The 16,742-nt window shown below is 47.1% G+C and overlaps 1 protein-coding gene across 2 annotated transcripts in view; it reads right to left on the reverse strand.

Annotated features, from left to right (window-relative positions):
• Srrm4 (serine/arginine repetitive matrix 4) overlaps positions 1-16,742 on the reverse strand; it is a 154,048-nt gene that overhangs the window by 6,752 nt on the left and 130,554 nt on the right. For both annotated transcript variants that reach the window (XM_026784030.1, XM_005344328.3), the window contains exons 10-13: positions 7,975-8,279; positions 3,544-3,747; positions 910-1,020; positions 227-355 (exon numbers count right to left, since the gene is read on the reverse strand). In XM_026784030.1, the coding sequence (XP_026639831.1) occupies positions 227-355; positions 910-1,020; positions 3,544-3,747; positions 7,975-8,279 (749 nt within the window). The remainder of the gene's footprint in view (positions 1-226; positions 356-909; positions 1,021-3,543; positions 3,748-7,974; positions 8,280-16,742) is intronic.

Here is a 16,742-nt window from a genome sequence, read left to right on the forward strand (position 1 = left end):
CCTGAGTCCCTTCCTGACCGCAACCTAGCAAATTGAGAAGTTGATAAGATTCCATACTAGGGTAGTCTTTGAGAAAAAAACAAAACAAAACATCATTTTAAGGGTTGGAAGGGGCATCCCAGAGCCCTTACAATCCTTTAGTCCCAGTTTCAGCCCCGAGGTCCGCATGGGAAGATGTGGCGGTGTGGAGAAGTTCGGAAGCACGCGGATTGCTTTGGGGTCTCACCTGGTTATCCTTCGGGCCTCCAGGTGGCTTGGGGAGTCTCTCCGGCGCTTCCTCATGGGTGAGTAGGAGCGTCGCCTCCTGCGTGCACGCTCTCGGGGCTGCAATCCCTTCTCACCGTACTTGGAATCCCTGCAGCAGCAGGGGTGGGAGGTTGCTTGGTAACTAGGGCTGGGCTAGTTTTTCTGCAGGTGCGTGCTGTGTGATACTCTTAACTCTCTCCGCCACCCCACTGAGACTGCCCTTTGCCAAGGCTCCCAAAGAAGACAGGGAATCTGACCCACTTTGGATAGAATCTAATTAGGAGAACATCGTGGGGCAAGCTGGGCATTAGCAAGAATGGTAACCTCTGCGTGCGTGCGTGTGTGTCCCTTGGCAGAGGCATAAAGGTTGGTGGGTGAGAAGGAAAATAGCAGAAGGCCCTAGAGTGAGTGGGCAAGAATTTTGGTTGTGAATGCAGGGACAAGAGGAAGAACAAGTGTGCAAGAAGATGGAGCATCTGGGCGTGAAAGGGTGTATGGGGGTCCTTGTTGCCACTCTTGAGTGGACAGAAAGGACTGCGTGAATTCCCGTCCCAACCTCTCCGGGGCTAAGGATTGGGCAGGGCTTCGAAGATTGGTACAGAGAAGCAAGGGGTGTGGCCCAGGAGGCAGGGCCCATCCTGGGGGTTGGGGGAAGGACGGTACCTGCTGGGGCTGTAGCGGGAATAGCTGGGACTGCGACGAGACCTAGAGCTTCTGCTAGGCGGGCTCCTCTTGCCAGACTTGGAAGAATAGCTGGGAGAGCGAGAGTAGGACCTGGGGAAGAGGGAAGAGCGCCTGAAGATCTGTGTTAGGGTTGTGTGGACAGTTATGATTCTATGTACCTGGCCCCTAGGTGGCGCTCTTTTTCTTTGCGCAAGACTGGTTAAGGGCCCGTTGTAACCAGAGAATGAAATCCTCTCCTTTATGAGTAATTAATAATAATATGGACTTCCTGTTATTTCCGAATGCTTATCGTTCTGGCCACTTTTTTTCTGTGTGGTCTTGGGCACGTTCTGTTTTCTCGTCTGCAAAATGGGGTAGTAGTACTAATCCTACAAAGTTGACTGTGAATCCAAATTAGAGTAAATCACTTCGAATATTGGTATATATTCCAAGTGCAAATTAGGCAGTACAGCGGAAACAGTAACCATGACTATTATACATTTTATTAAGAGACATGCGTTGAACTGAAAAATGTATTTGTTTCCCTCATCCTAGGGTTAGGAACTGTTATTAATCTCATATTATGGATGGAAAAACAAAGATACAGAAAGGTGATGTAACTTGATCAGGGTCACACAGTTAGTGGACATTTGAACACAGGAGTGTCTGGCTACAAAGTGCTTTTTACTTCTACAGATTATAGTACCCCTACCCCTTACCCATGGTTTTGCTTTTCTATGATTTCATGAATAGATTGAAAAAAATCAGCAAGTGAAAAATTCTATAATCAAGTAATTCACAATTTTTATATTTCAAACTATTCGGAGTAGCATGGTCAGCATTGCTGTCCTGTGCCACCCTGCCTGGGAAGTGGATGACTTCTTTGTGCAAGGTGCCCATGCTTTATATGCTACTTGCCTACTACAGAGTAGCCTTCTTGTGATCAGATCTACCATCACAGAACTGTAGTCCATGTGTGGAAGCAATTCCTATTTACTTAAAAAGTGGTCCACAAGTATGAAAGTAGTGATGTTAGTAACTCATACATGTTATAAAACAGTGGCATGTTTCCGCTGAGTGAGGGTCCAAGCATTCTCCATTCAATAAGAAAGGAAACAAAACAAAACAAAACAAAAAAACAGGGGCTGAGCATCTGTCCTAAGCTATGTGACAGGAACTGAGCTCTCCAGGAAACAGGGGAGCAGAATACTGATTTTGCTACAATACCTCACATTGAAAATATTCCATCATAGTGCACGATAGGTGCTTAGTTACCAAGAAGATGGGCAATGCCATTATAGAGTTTGGTACTTATCCAAGGGCTTGACTACAGGCAGCCATTGGCGATCATAGACTATGTCTCCTGTTGTCAAGAGAGCAAGGACAATTCTTTGTGATGCATCTGAATTACTAGCCCTGTTGTCCATGCTTACTCCCCATCTCTCACTACAGATGACCCTGCTCTTAGAGAACCTCACAGGAGAAGGAATACCTCATTACTGTTGAGTGCAGTTGTGCCCCCCCCCCCAGAAATGTGTCTTGCCAGTTTGCTCTTTGCATTTGCATTCAGAAATCATATAGGAAAAAAAAATAAGGCAAACGCTGGTTTTGAGATTACCAGCCAAGGAAGCAACTGAATCTTGATTCTATGGTTGTGTGAGAGGAACAACCGACTTGCTGTTGGAAATTTTTGTTTGAAGAGGGAAGCTGGGCTCAAGAAGGCCATGAGGGTTGGATTAGATGGGCTATCCCAGTTCCTGAGATCTCAGGTCTGTATGTTCGAAGACGGAGCTATTCCGTCCAAGGTAACCAAACAATACCAATGGCTATTGAAGTTGGGGGGCAGAATACAAACAGCTGCAATTCTTCCTTCTATATCTTGCGTAACCCCTGACATGCAAACTCTGTAACTTCTCCCACTAAGGGATAATCTTCTGACTGGGTCTTGTGACTTACTAGGGCTCATAGAACAGCAGAGGAGATGGAATGGAACTCAAGCTGAGAAGAAACCTTGAACATTAGTGTTCTCTCTCTTTCTCTCTCTCTCTCTCTCTCTCTCTCTCTCTCTCTCTCTCTCTCTCTCTCTCTCATCATTACCATGTGTATAAGCAGAGAGACAACACAGAACAGAGACGACTAATCACTGGATGAATTTCCATCCCCAGCCCCCAGCCAACTCACTATCTGGTCAAAAACACATGAAGGGGCTGAGGAGAACCAACCTGCTGAACCCAGCATATATTGCTAATACACAGAGTTATAGGAACTAAGTAAATACATTTTATGTGAAGGATGGCGTTGGTTACTTTTTTATGTAGAAATTAATTGATACTCATCTCATCCCCATGCCAACAAAAACAATAACAATGAATGTTCCTCGTGTTCTAAGTGCCTTCACCCCAGGAACGAGCCATTGGGCCATGGAGTCATGCCTTCTTATTATCTTTCACACAAGCAAACAGGAGCTCAGAGATGTTGACTGTCCTCCCACGGCTGTCAGGAGTGATGCTGGAGCAGGTTATTCAAAGTCAAGTCTTACTCCTCTTCCCCATAAGGGAAATGGGCATCTCTAGTTACCAAAACTCCCTGCCAAAGAGGGACATACAGCAGATGAAACATCAAAGAAGTACTCACCTTTTTTCAGAGGAGGTGGACCGGCTCCGGGTGTACCTGGGGGAGGCTCTGTGGTTTGGGGACCGGGAAGAGGGGCTGGAAGATCGAGTGCTGGTGTAGGAGGAGCTACGGGAACACTCTTTGATGGGGGAGCTTCGGGCTGTACATGGGACCAAACTAGACTTCTTCACCTCAGCACACTGTAGACATGGAGACTGAAATCCTCTGCAGGATGGAGAACATCTGTCAGTACCCAGCTGCCCTTGCTCTGGGGGTACCTGGACCTGAGGCTCCCTCTACCACCTTTGACTCAGAGAGAATATCCTCAGTTTCTATTTCCACCTCCCCACTTTCTGGGAAGCACTGCCAGGTGACAGAATTTAGAAAGGCTGAGATAGAAAAGACCTCACAAGTAGAAGGATATTTAATCCAATTCAGCATCCCCTCGGGAGGGGACACATACAGGGTCCACTACAAAGCATTTCAAGAGACCCTTGTAAGCAGAGGCTAAATAACATCATGTGGTGAGAGAATCCTCCTTCTCCTCTGCTTGTCCTTGTCCAGTCCTTCTGATTGAATGAATGAGGAAGCCCTGGCTGGGTGCTAGTGGGCTATTAACACATCTATAACACTTTGTAATCTCCCCAAGATAAAGGAATAAGCCCTAGGGTCAGAGCCTTGAGCAGGGAACTATAACTGCCCAGCGTTGGATACACTGTCTTAATCATAATTCTCACAGATGTTTTCTATTTGTTTCAACAAGGGATATACATTTCCATACAGAAATAGTGATGTGATCGCAATAAGCAAACCAACGAGAAGATAGCTTAAAAGAATCAAGAAGGTGACTTGTGGTTAGCTTAAGTTTGGGCAACCTTGATGTAGCCCACTTTGCAGATGGAGAGACTGAGATACTCCAAAGTAGTTGGGTGGAGGCTTGTTCATAATCAGACAAAGGGTAGGGGGGCTCTTGGTTTTACATCCTCTCTTGTCTAGGGACATTCTGAACTCCTTCGGAGGTCCTCGTGACACATGCTCATTCATTAGGCCAAGAGTCAACTTCAAGTCACATTGATACATTTGAAAGATTCGTGATGATGTGGCTTTTGCTCACCTCTATGATCCTGGCTCTTGACCCTAACCCTAACAGGCTGTCTCCTCCGAAACAAAGCGTCCTATTCTGTCCTTTGTCTTCTGACCTTAGAACATGTTGGCGTCTGAACTTGCCTTCTCTCATCTTGTCCTCCAGCCGTTGCTCTACACATGGTTCTGGCTCAGCTTGACCCCATCTTCTTTGAAAAACCTTTAGAGCAGTCTCTCGACCCCCCCATTCTGGGTTGAGGGTTTCCCGTGTGTTACACAGCCCCTCTGCCTAGCTCCCCCCCATCCCTACATGACTCATTTGGTCTTATGACCATGTGTCTTCCTCCCTGGATACTGAGCTCATTGGGGAAAGGACGTCTGACCCCTGGACTCTATATCCTCCACACAAAGCTTGTCCCGTGGCATTTTAAGTCATCCTGTCTGTGTCTTGGGCTCTCCACAGCATCATCTCATTTGCTCTTCTCAATAACATGATGTGTTTGGCTCTACTGTTACAACCGAAGTATGGAGGGGGCTTGGAAGGATTAGCGACTCGCTCAAGGTCACTTGGATTTGTTTAGACACACACATGCACACACATACCCCCACACACAATTCCTGTCACCTCTCCAACTCCTTACCCTCTGTGTCTGTGGTGCCCTTAACTTCCAGCCCATATCTCTTCTCTTAGCCCATATTTATTGAGCCCTTTGTCCATAGCTGGCAGGACATAAATACCCATGATTTTACCATCATTTACATTCCAAAGTGAAAGACTGGCTCTAAATTATTTAATTTGGCTGTCTATATATATCAAATGAAGCAAGTAGCAGCTATATATCTCTTGGAGCTGGGGTCTTGTTTTAGAGAGAGGTCTGGACTGCAGTGCTGCTGTTGCTGCTTATTAGCTGCATTTGTCTGAGTCTGACTGTTTCCCATCAGCTTACAGAAAGGTTAGAACAGTGCCTATTGCAAACAGTCTGACTCTGTTTCCCATCAGCTTACAGAAAGGTTAGAACAGTGCCTATCGCAAACAGACACTAATAGAGTGGAGGAAAGCTAGTAGTGGGAAGCAGTTTTGGCGGTGTACTATCTGGCTCAGTAGAGACTAATGGCTTTTTAATCAATTAATACTAACACTTATCATCATCATTATTATTGCTGCCTTTTCTCTTGATCCTCCCTAATCACAGCACTTCAGTGTGTCAGTAGGTATGTGGCGGCCTTCTTCTCCCATGCGGGAACTTCACTGTCTGCTCTTGGAGAGGCTGACATTTGCACTGACCCAGCTCTGGCTCCCAGCAAGAATGGGCATGAGTTGAGGGCAGGGATGTCCCAGAGCAGGCCACCCAGAGACTGGGCTACATGTTTGTCCAGCCTGAGTAGGTCTTGTGCTAGAGATAAGGGGCACTCTGTCCTTGAAGAAGCTGTGTGTGGCTCTCATGGGCAATCGTAGCCACGTAGAACAGAGGTGTGCTTGAATCCCCAGCAGGGGGAAAGCCCCCGTGTTTTTCTGGATAGAGCGTGCTAGCCAACTTCCCCCAACCTTGTGCCCAGTGAATTATAAACTCAGGAAAGGGGGCCTAGCCATTTCCTCACTCCTAGCATCAAGCTGAGAGCTGCCACAGGGTGTGTCTGGCAAGAAGGTGAGGGAGAGGTAATGGAGTGGCTGGTGGCCAGGAAATTTAAAACGCTGCTCTTATGAAAGTGTGTCTAGTGGTTAGCGTTAGGATGTGATTTATTTTTTTTTCCAGATTCTTTTTTATGTTTGTGCATGTATTCTGTGTGCATGTGTTTCTGGATGTGGGTGTATGTGGGGAGGTGCAAGCTGATGCCCAAAGTCTTCCTCCCGACTCTCCCTGCTCTTCTTTGCGGCAGGGTCTCTCAGTTAAATCCAGAGCTTCCTGATAAGCCTCTTTTCACTAACCAGCTTGCTGGGGGAATCCCTTGACTCTGCCTCCAGAGGGCAGAATTACGGGCAGGCCGTCACGCCCCCCTGACATTTACACTGCTTGCTTGGCAAACATGTTAAGCACCGAACTGTCTCCCCAGTTGCTGTTTGCTGTGATCACTTGAGTGACAGAGCAGTTGGTGATGAAATGGTGGCATTGTCATAGGCCTGTAAACAGATGTGTAGATGTATCTTCAGAGGAAAAAATTGCGGGTAACGAGCACAGCGCCAAACTAAAAGACCCTTGTCTCAACTCTATGGTGATAACTATGTGTTTCCATTGATACATTTTATTTAAAGCCCTTTTAATTTCCGGGCACAACTGAGCACCAAGCATGGGTCTCCTGGCCTCCAGGACCTCATCTCCCACAACCAACATCCTTCACCAAAGTGGTCCATGTGTTAGGACCGAGGAGACAGCACCTCAAGCCATCACCCAAGCATATAGATCTGTCAGGCTTGCTCTTGGTGTTACATGTCCAATGGCTTAGGATGAGTACTGGCGTTTATCCATCATGAATGTATCATGTGTTATAATTTCACGTAGCTGAAACTCTGTGTGTCCTTTGCATAAAGTGATAGGACATTATTATTATTATTAGACAAATAATAATCTAGAGTCTGGATATACCACAGTTTATTCACCTAAAAGAGTTGGTTGCCTCCAAATTCTAGAAATTATGAACTCCTATAATCATATATAAGCAGGGTTTTTTTTTGGTGTGAATATGTTTTCAGTTTAGTTTGGTTAGCACTGTGGCATGTAACCAAGAGGGACTTAAATGAAATTCATGTTAGGCGTTCCCTGAGACTCTTGGTAAGTTGGCATCTATTTTTAGCTCCCTGCCATCTATCCTTGCCTCCTGATATCAACACTCTGCCTTTTCCTGCGGAGACATCTGGCTCTAACCTGTAACTCAGCACCTGCTGGGCCAGAGAGACTGTTCTGAGGGGACAAATGACCCAAGCACAGCCAATAAGTACTTGTTTTGATAATTTTGCTAAGATTTCTGTGGGGGCGGGGCAGAGGCATTTTCCTGCTGGGGGCGTGGCCGAGGTGTTAGTCCGTTGACTGATTGGAGACACAGGTGCTGAGCATATTTGCAAACCTCTGGGAGGGCCTGCTTGTGAATGAAGCCAACAGAGCGCGGGAACAGAGCTGAGGTCCAAGTCAAAAGATAAAGATGCAGGAGCACACTTTGGACCCCTGGGTCCTGCTATACCTGAAGCGAGTGTGTGTGTGTGTGTGTGTGTGTGTGTGTGTGTGTGTGTGTGTGTGTGTGTGTTTAATCAAGCAAATTTGAATGGAATGTCCTTTCTTTTGCGAATGAAGACGCCTAGGAAGAGTAGGGCCCTGTGATGCGACAGTAAGAAAGTGACGCTGAAGCGGGGACCCTCCCACCCCCAAAGATGCTAACCTTGACTCACTGCTCCTGCGGGTGGGAGAGACGTTCTCCAGAACAGCCCCCTTGTTCTGGGGGGAGGAGGTGGTGAAGGAGTTCCCTGAATCGGAACTGTTGCCGCAGTTGAGGTCCCTACTCTTGCTCAGACCCCCACCGGGGCTCCCCTTCTCCTGGCCCCGCGACCGGGCGGAACTGGTTTGCGTGGAGGGAGGCGAGGAGGTGTCATTGCCTGAGTCGTACTCCTGCGAGCGTCCTCGGGAAGCGGTGAGCGGGCTGGTTGATTTGCTAAAGAGGTCAGCAGCAGACCCCGACCCAGAGATCTGAAAGCAAAAAGACCCGTCGGACACTGCTGAGCTCCGGGCTGTGCGTAAGTAACCAAGAATGTTAACCACCATGAGTCACTGTAACGAAAGCAAAGAGAGAGGGGAGAGAAGAGACGCCAAAAAACAAAAGCACAAATTCCTGATAGAATTCCACAGAAATAGGAGACCTCTAGGTATTTTGTTTACCCCCTGCTAGAATAACTGGAAGATTTAGGAATCATGCAGGGAAAAAGGCATGCGATTCAGATTAAACAAAAGTAAAAGGAAATTATACAAAACGTAATCTCTAATGAACTCAAACAAAAGAGACAAATTAATAGAAAGGGGAGGGCTGTAGACACCCTTAGCTTCAAACAATAATAAAAATAAAGGGATGGGGAGGGGAATAAAAAGAAAAGGGGCTTCAGGCCTCAAAAATTATATCTTGGAAATTAAAAACACAAAAGGAGATAAAGGCAAATTTTAAATTTCAACCCAAATCCTCAACTAACTTTTTTTATTTTTTTTAAAGAAAAAGTTGCCTGAATAAAACCCTAAACAAATGTCACGTGGGCCAAAGAAACAAAGATGAGAATTGGTTTCTTTCTTTTTCTTTTCTTTTTTCCCTTTCTTAAAAAAAAAAAAAAAAGTCAAGGTTGCAAACTGACGTTTGAGCAATTTCCAAGTAAAGAAGTCAAGAGAGGGAGGGGACAAAAATAAATGTAAAGTCAAATAGTCTGGCTGAAAACAAATCAAAAACAAAACAAAATAACAAAAGAGTCTCTACAGGCATTTGTGCGCGTCCTTCTCCCTCGAAGGAGGTAGCTAAGCATCCTGAGTGGCTTCTAATAAATTCTCTCATGTCTTTGCGGATTACGTCACTTACCAAGCAAGGACTCCTCCTTTAGTAGGAAAGGTGTAAGAGAAAGGGAAGAGCGGGCAACGTGAGTCCATCATCAGAGGCGTAAATGACAAGAAAAAACACACACCTTCCTACACAACCTTAACCTTTGGCTTTGGGTGCTCAGAGCAGATCTCTCTCTCAGGGAGACCTAACTTCATCCACTTCGCCAGTCCCTTCCTGCCCAGGTTGGATGATGGAGACCTTCCCTGTGTTGGTACCTGGAGCCATGGATGGTATGGTAGAGACCTAGCCCTGTACTCCAGGGGACACCAGGGAGGGAGCATGTGATGTCGACTGGAAGGACCTTGGACATCAGGGAATGAAGATGCCTCAGAGTCCTCTTTTGGGACTGGCCTAGGAAGACTGAAAGATTTGGGGGGTTAGCCCTTGGGAAGGGAATTCTAGGCTGAAAATCTGTTTTTCTTCAACGTTTAGGTCAGGCTATGGCTGAAAAGTCACAGTGAATTTGCCTCTGGCTCCTAGTCGTTGTACCATGTTTAACTGTGGGCAAGAGGGATCCTCACCCTGGGTGTTTCCTAACCATACATCTCTATGGGGAGGAAAAATCTGGGTGATCAAGAAGTCACTCCCTGGAAACCACACTTCCAGAGTATTCACTCTGGGATACTTGGGTTCCCAAATTCTCTATTTAAATGGTTCCTGAGCCTCCCTCTGGGGTATAAGCCTTCCCTGCAGATCTGTTTTTCCACAAGCAACCTATGTTTCAAGTGGGCCATCTGAACAGAACCTGCGTGATCATGTTGAGGTGTCCAAGTGCCTGTATGTGGGGCCCATCACACAGTCACTGGTAACACATGGGTGACAGAGGTAGGAAGCCTGAGACCCTGGGGCAGCTTCTTCCTCACTTTCATGTTGTATGCTAGAGCAGGGAAGGACCTGAGCTTTTGAATTCAAAGATAACTTTCCTATCCTGTGCAGACATGCTGGCCTCAGCCGCTCAAGAGGGGACATACTTGATGACTTTCTGAGTTTATTTATGAGCATTTAGGTACCTTGGCTGGTCCTGTAGTTTACACCTGCTAGCAAAAGCTTTCCCATAAAAAAAAAAATCTATTCCCCCCCAACTTTATGCCCTGCTTTGAAGACTTGCTGGAGAGGGGACACCTGAGCTTTCTTAAGAAACCACTTCCGCCTTGAGGGGGAAACTGAGTCACAGAGAGAACCCCGACAGTTTGGAGTGCCAAATCCTGGGGGGAGGAAACAGGACTTTTTTCTGTTTTCTCCCAGGAAGTTTTGCACATGGGCAACGTAATGGTCTAGCCTTAGCAAATTCTGCCAATTCATCGTGATTATATGGCTACTCTGCCTTGAAGGTGGCACCTCAAAATAAGGTGGCCAGGTGGAATTTTCTAGAAGCTCCTTTTCATACAATATACAGACTTTGCTCCCATTCAGCTCCTACTAAATTGGATGACATTTCTTTCCCACCTCTGACGTCCAATGGTCTCATGACCGTTTCCTTTCTCACCTCTATGAGGAGTGAGAGACCACCATGACGGTGATGATCTGAGGTTTTAGGCTGGGGTTTGGACAGGCAAAGGATCAAGGGATTTTTGACCTGGAGTGAATGGTGGAGTGGCCAGTACATTTGAAAGCAAGCCAGTCTTAGAGGGCACAGGCCGACAGAGAGTTCAAGGGCAGGTGCCTGGCAGTTCAGTGCAGTATCTTGTAACTTGCTCCCTGGGGCATCTAGACTGTTTTTCTCCTTCAAGTACTTTCTCCTGGTATTGATTGTAAGTTTAAAATCATCTGTTTTACTGATGTGTTGTGGTTCCCTGTGAGCAAAGATTTTGAGCATGAAGTCTCTCTAGGATGGTACATATATAGAGGGGGACCTTGCCTTCTGCACACAGCACCCCACAACCTGATGTTGCAGGGATGTTTGCAGTGTCTCCACCTGGCTGTAAGCTATGCACAGATGACTTGTGTGTTTGACCTGATAGCTCTGCATAGGATGATGCTTTTCATCACCAGGAAATAGAGATAAAGTCCTGCTGGAGTGCTCACACTGGGCAAGAGTGCCAGGGTACACAAACCTCCTGGACGCTCCCACTTCTTTAAAAGTCTCATTCCTTTGGTTGAATCTAAGCTCACTGACATGAGTTACAGTGTTCTTTACAAACCTGCCTTACCTGCTTCATAAAACCCTGAGAACCTCACAGACCACCCTTCCGTGCCTTCCCAGGCTGCCTTCCATTGTCCATGCTGACCAGCATGTGTTCTCGGTTTGGCTAACACATACCATAATCCCATCGCCAGATTATTTACATATCCTGTTTCCTCTGGTGGAAAAAACACTCTCCTGTCTCCCCCACCTATCACCTTCTCTGATCACCCAGACAACACCCTATTATTAATTTAATCCATCTTTGGACCAACCACTCCCTCCATATTAAATGTCTTGTTACTCAGTAGGGTGGTGACTTATTTGACTGTCTGTCTCTTCACCCATGTGTTGAGAGCAGGGACCCTGGCTGGTGCATTGTTGTACACCAGGACCCTCTAGTGCCTGCCTCAGGGTCACTGCTTATAAAAACTTGCTTAATAAGCCAAACTCCTCCATGGTCCCTTGGGAGCCGCAGGGACTCAGCCTTCTGTAGAGGTTCCTATGTGACCAGGCAAGAGTGGAGTCTGCTCAGATGGAGCCCTTTTTGGAGAGGGGACTCATTTAAATCATAATAAAAGCAGCTCCCTAAAAGTCCTGGAGTCTTGATACCAATTTAAGGGCAAGGATTAAATCTGGACCATGGTGAGAAGAAAGGTTCCCCCTTAATTTTTCTCTTCTTTTGAGTTCTCCCTGACCAGTGCAGCAAGAGAAGAACTCGGAGGCCCTGCCTGCACAGTCCCACCAGCACGTGTTCTAGATCTCAGACAAGGATTTTGAGACCCATAGAGTCTTCTGAAGGAGACAAGCTGCAATGGCCCACCTCGCTTTCTTTTCTTTGTTCTGATACTTTGGAAGGTCAAGTTGAAAGAGGTACCAAGAGCCTGGGAATTGGTTAGCTTTAATTCTGGCTAAGCACCCCAGGCTAAGGGATTTTTTTTTTAAAAGTCATCCCTTCAGGATGTCATACCAGTTTCTGGAGCAGCCCGGCTTACATCAGTATTGAGGGTCTGGGCAGTGGAAGCTCCGTGGGGTTTCACTTCTCGCTGGCTTCTCACGACATGGCCAGCATCACCTGATGCCCCCATTTAGCAATGCCCCACTTGATTTGCCCCATTTAAAGGCTATTGTGGCAGGGATAAAGGAGTCATCTGGAGCCGTTTCAATCCTTTGTTCATATGAACACTGTTTTGTTTACAGGTTTTGGTGGACTCTGTTTAGACTTTCTGGTGGGAGGATATTTTAATAAACTTGTCGTTGGAGGTATATGTCCTTTAATAGTCCCCTAGCCCCAGATGCCACCTTCTTCAGAGGGCTCAGTTCCCTCCAGAGGAAGAGGAGTAAAGTCACAGTGGAATAGCCCAAAGCAGAATGGGTCCCGGGGGAGAGGGACCATGGAATCAGGAGACTGAATGTTGCGACAGGTGACAATGGGGGCATCTGTCTTCTTGCCTGTGTCCTCTTATCTTGGAACATCTTCATAACAGATATTCCCCATGGCACACAGGACACGAGCAGTCTCTCCACTCAGCATCGTGATGATTGGATGGCTCCGGTTTGCTCCTGGTGACACACACTTGTGCTAATAGCTCCCTCTAAAGCCGCCTTTAAAGAGCTCTCCATCTGGTAGGGATGTTTATGTGTGCAGGGGCTCTCCGATCCCGTATACCTGGCGCCCAGTGGCCCCCAAGTCCTTCACAAACAGAAGCTATCAGACCCCTCACCATCCAATAACAATGGTCCCACAATTCTGGGATCCCCAGAATCCTCTTACTAGAGTTCTCTTCACTGGTTTGTTATCATCTCTTCATCTGTCTCAACCTTAGTCCTTCTTGTTCTGTCCTCTCCAAAGCTAATCTGGGGTGAATGGCAAGAAAGCTGAGCCTAAGAGTTGGCCAGTTACCAAGGAAGCCACTCATATTTAACCTGAAGCCCCAGAAATTAAGACAAGAATTTGAGAGTTGATGGCTAATTTTGAGAGATGAGGGAATTCCTTGTAGAGAAGAGAGGATAAGAGCCAAGTGAAAAGGAGCCTGTAAAATGTCTAAAAGGGCAGTAGAGCTTAACCCAAGGAGGACTCTGGGAGTGTGGAGTACCCCAGAGGCTGGGTACTTAGGCACCAGCCATTCACTGCACATGAGGAATCCTGTCCCTAAAGGATGCTGATTCCTTTTTGTGTTCAGACTGCTACACAGGCAGGCGAAGTGCACCTTGGTGACCAGAGGGCACCATCTGGAACGTGGCGGCCAGCTGTGTGCCCTGAGTTGGGGAGAATAAGGGATGCTGGAAACTGCTTCGATCCATCAGGCTGATCATGGAGAAGTGTTCGCTTCGATCCATCAGGTTGATCGTGGAGAAGAGTTCGTCCACTTGCACTATGCACAGCTAGACTTTCTTTAGCCCATTTAGTGAGTTTGAACAGAAATGTGAATGAACTTCTAATGTTTGCTGAGCAAGGAGGGTTCACACAACAGCCCCACTTCTGATTTTTATCAGGACAATTATAACTGGGCCTGTATTCCCGGGAAATGTTCATTGCCAGGCTCATAGACTCGGGTTCCTAGTTTTCACACTGCTAACTACGGGGCCCTTGAGATAGTCGAGACCTTCTGTCCTGAAAGTCCAGTGCTACCCTGACACCTCAGAAGCAGCATGAACACAGTACCCCTGGTCTGTTTCATGTCTCCCTTTTAGAGCTATGAAATACACCACACTTCTTCCCCATGTCAACCCTTAAAGTCCACATTGGACTGTTATCCACGGAAGGAATCAGGAGACCAGAGCCCTTAAACCACAGTGATGACAAATGCTTCACTCCTGGGTCATGCAAGGTAAACCCAGCTATGTGTTTATCGATACTATTTGCGTATATGTACATGCCTGTGGAACTCAGTGGTCAACATTGGGGGCCTTCCTCAATCATTTTTCTACCTTAATTTGTGAGGTGGGGTCTCTCCCTGAACCTGAGCCCAGCTGTTCAGTTACACTGACTGACCAGCAAGCCTCAGGGATCCACTGTCTCTGCCTTTCCAGTGCTGGGGTTACTGGTAGGTGTCATTATAAATGTTACAACTCTGAGGCAGAAAGGCGTCTTGGCAGATGAGAGCCAAGGAATACCACAAAGTCACACTGGTAGCCCAGACACAAAAGCTTTATCAGGAGGGAAGAACCCGGGAGGATGGCTGCCTCTGCTTGGGCAAGAAGTAGCAGAAAACTGAGCAAGAGGACAGGGTTTATATAGGATTTCTTGGGGGCAGAACCGAGCAGAGCTTTTCAGGGTGGGGATTGGTAAGATTTTGAGTCCAGAGCTTGGGGCGAGCCCAGGGATTGGTGGAGTTTCAAGTCCTGAGCTTGAGCTTTTTACTCTGTGTGTGTGTGTGGGGGGGGGGGACTGGATACCCTGCCCTAAAGAGCAGGCCCATTAGAGTGTTCTGTGGGAACCTTGTGGTTGGAGGTCCTCAGAAGTGGGGCCTGGCCATGCCATGCCAGGAGAGGCTCATAACCAGAGCCCCCAGCTCTGTCTGTGGCTACTGGCTACCCTGTGCAGGAGGCACCTTACCAGCCGAGTCATCTCCAAGCCCATATCTGCTGTCATTATCAGGACAAATTGCTTTTCCTGCATTGGTGGCCACTGCAGGGGAGGCTAGCAAGTGTTTTCCCCACAACATAAACCTCCAAATTCTTTTCTTTCTTTCAGTTTTAAAGTCATGAGCTCACTTCGTCTTCTTGTTCCCTAATACACTCACTGTTAATACTTGGGCTTTTCTAATAATTAATTAAATCCCCTCACCAGGAGCTCCAGTTCCCCCGCATTCTCTGGGAGCCTCTCAGCCCTCCAGGGGAGCCGCCGCCGTTATTTATTGTTTTTGTTTCAAATCATTATTTAATCAAAAACGGAGAAGGGGAAAGGCAACCTCTCACTTACACTTCAAAATTTAATTTCGGCTGAATTCTGAGATCAAGAGGCAGCTCGGCCTAATAGGTTACAAAAATACAATCAGGACGAGAATTTCAATTAAACTGAACAAGTCCATTTACGGGGCTTCAAATGGCCCCGTTGAGAGCGGCAGCTATAAATTTCTTCTTGCTTCTCTGCCGTGTGGGGAGCTGGGACATCTCACACGCTACACGGCAGAGCGTGCAGCTGGAGGGCCCTGCTCGTTCCTTGAGAAAACAACCCCTTTGCTTCTCTAAGACAGCAGGGCCATTCTCCTTGCTAGCATCTCTCTTTCTTTGACACTAATTAGAAAGACAGCAAGAGAATGGATCCCTTGACCTGTTGAGGCTCATCTGGGAAGCGGGGGAGGTGGAGAGGTGACTGTGGAGAGATCGATTTTCTGGGGAATAAAGAGATGGGGCACCCCCTGGCTGTGCGCTGCAGCTGACATTGGGGACTCTGAAAGGAATGACAGCCTCTAGCTCCTCCTTTCTTGGAGCCTCTCTGGAGGTGCTCCTGCCTGCCAGCATGCAATAGTCACCTCATAAATGTTGTCAGACACCCCCCAAGCCCAGGCCGAAAGGAAGAAAGTAAGCTCAGTAGATGAGTTTTTTATCCAGGTGAACTTCATCCAGCTTGAAGATGCCATCCTCCACCCCCCCCTCCCCACACACACAAGGTGATGTCCTTCCTACTTCTCCTGGTGGAGAAATATCTCTTAGCTAAATAAAATAATAAAATTTAAAGATTGATGGTTTCTTCTTTCCTTACTCAGAAAAGATTAATATTGACTATGCTATGCCATTTCTTATCCCCTTGTCCCCAAGTGCCAACACTCTCTGTTCTGGATTGCATCCCCTCTCCCAGTGAAGAGCTTGGGTGCTAAGGCTCCCAGGGGAAAAAGCAAGGCAAGCCTGGGTGAAGGTCAGGGCCTGCCATGGCCAGTCCTCAGCCTCACCTTTCCTGTCTAGAAACAAGAGGCACATGTCCATCCTGTCTTTCCCCATGGCTGTCCGGTTCACTGGAGGATTCTGAGCTCAGAGGTCATTGCTGGGTTTCTTTGGGATACGTCTTTAAAAAGCTTCTGTGGAAACAAATCATGTTGGCGGCTACCGTATGTGTGACGCTAGACCCCAAGCCTTGAAGTGAGTTTTCAGCAGCAGATGACTGGCTCATGGCAGAAGTGCAAAGTTATTCTTATCAGTTAACATCACTACTGCTACTGTTACGATTGCTGTGTGTATATCTGTATATCTGCTCGTGCTCATGTGTGTGGGTGTGATGGTGGAGACCGGAAGTTGGTATCATATTTCAGGTATCTTCCTCAATCGTCAACCCCTGCCTTATTTTTATTTATTTACTGACAAAGGGTCTCCCAGTGAACCTGGAGGCCACCCATTCAGGTAGACTGTCTGGCAAGCAAGCCTCGGGGATCCTCTTGTCTCTCTACCTGCCCCCCGTTCTGGGGTCACAGGTACACACCATCATGCTTGGTTTTTATGTGGGTGCTAGGGA

The sequence above is a fragment of the Microtus ochrogaster genome, chromosome 2 (genome assembly GCF_000317375.1).
Source record: "Microtus ochrogaster isolate Prairie Vole_2 chromosome 2, MicOch1.0, whole genome shotgun sequence".
Lineage (NCBI taxonomy): Eukaryota > Metazoa > Chordata > Mammalia > Rodentia > Cricetidae > Microtus > Microtus ochrogaster.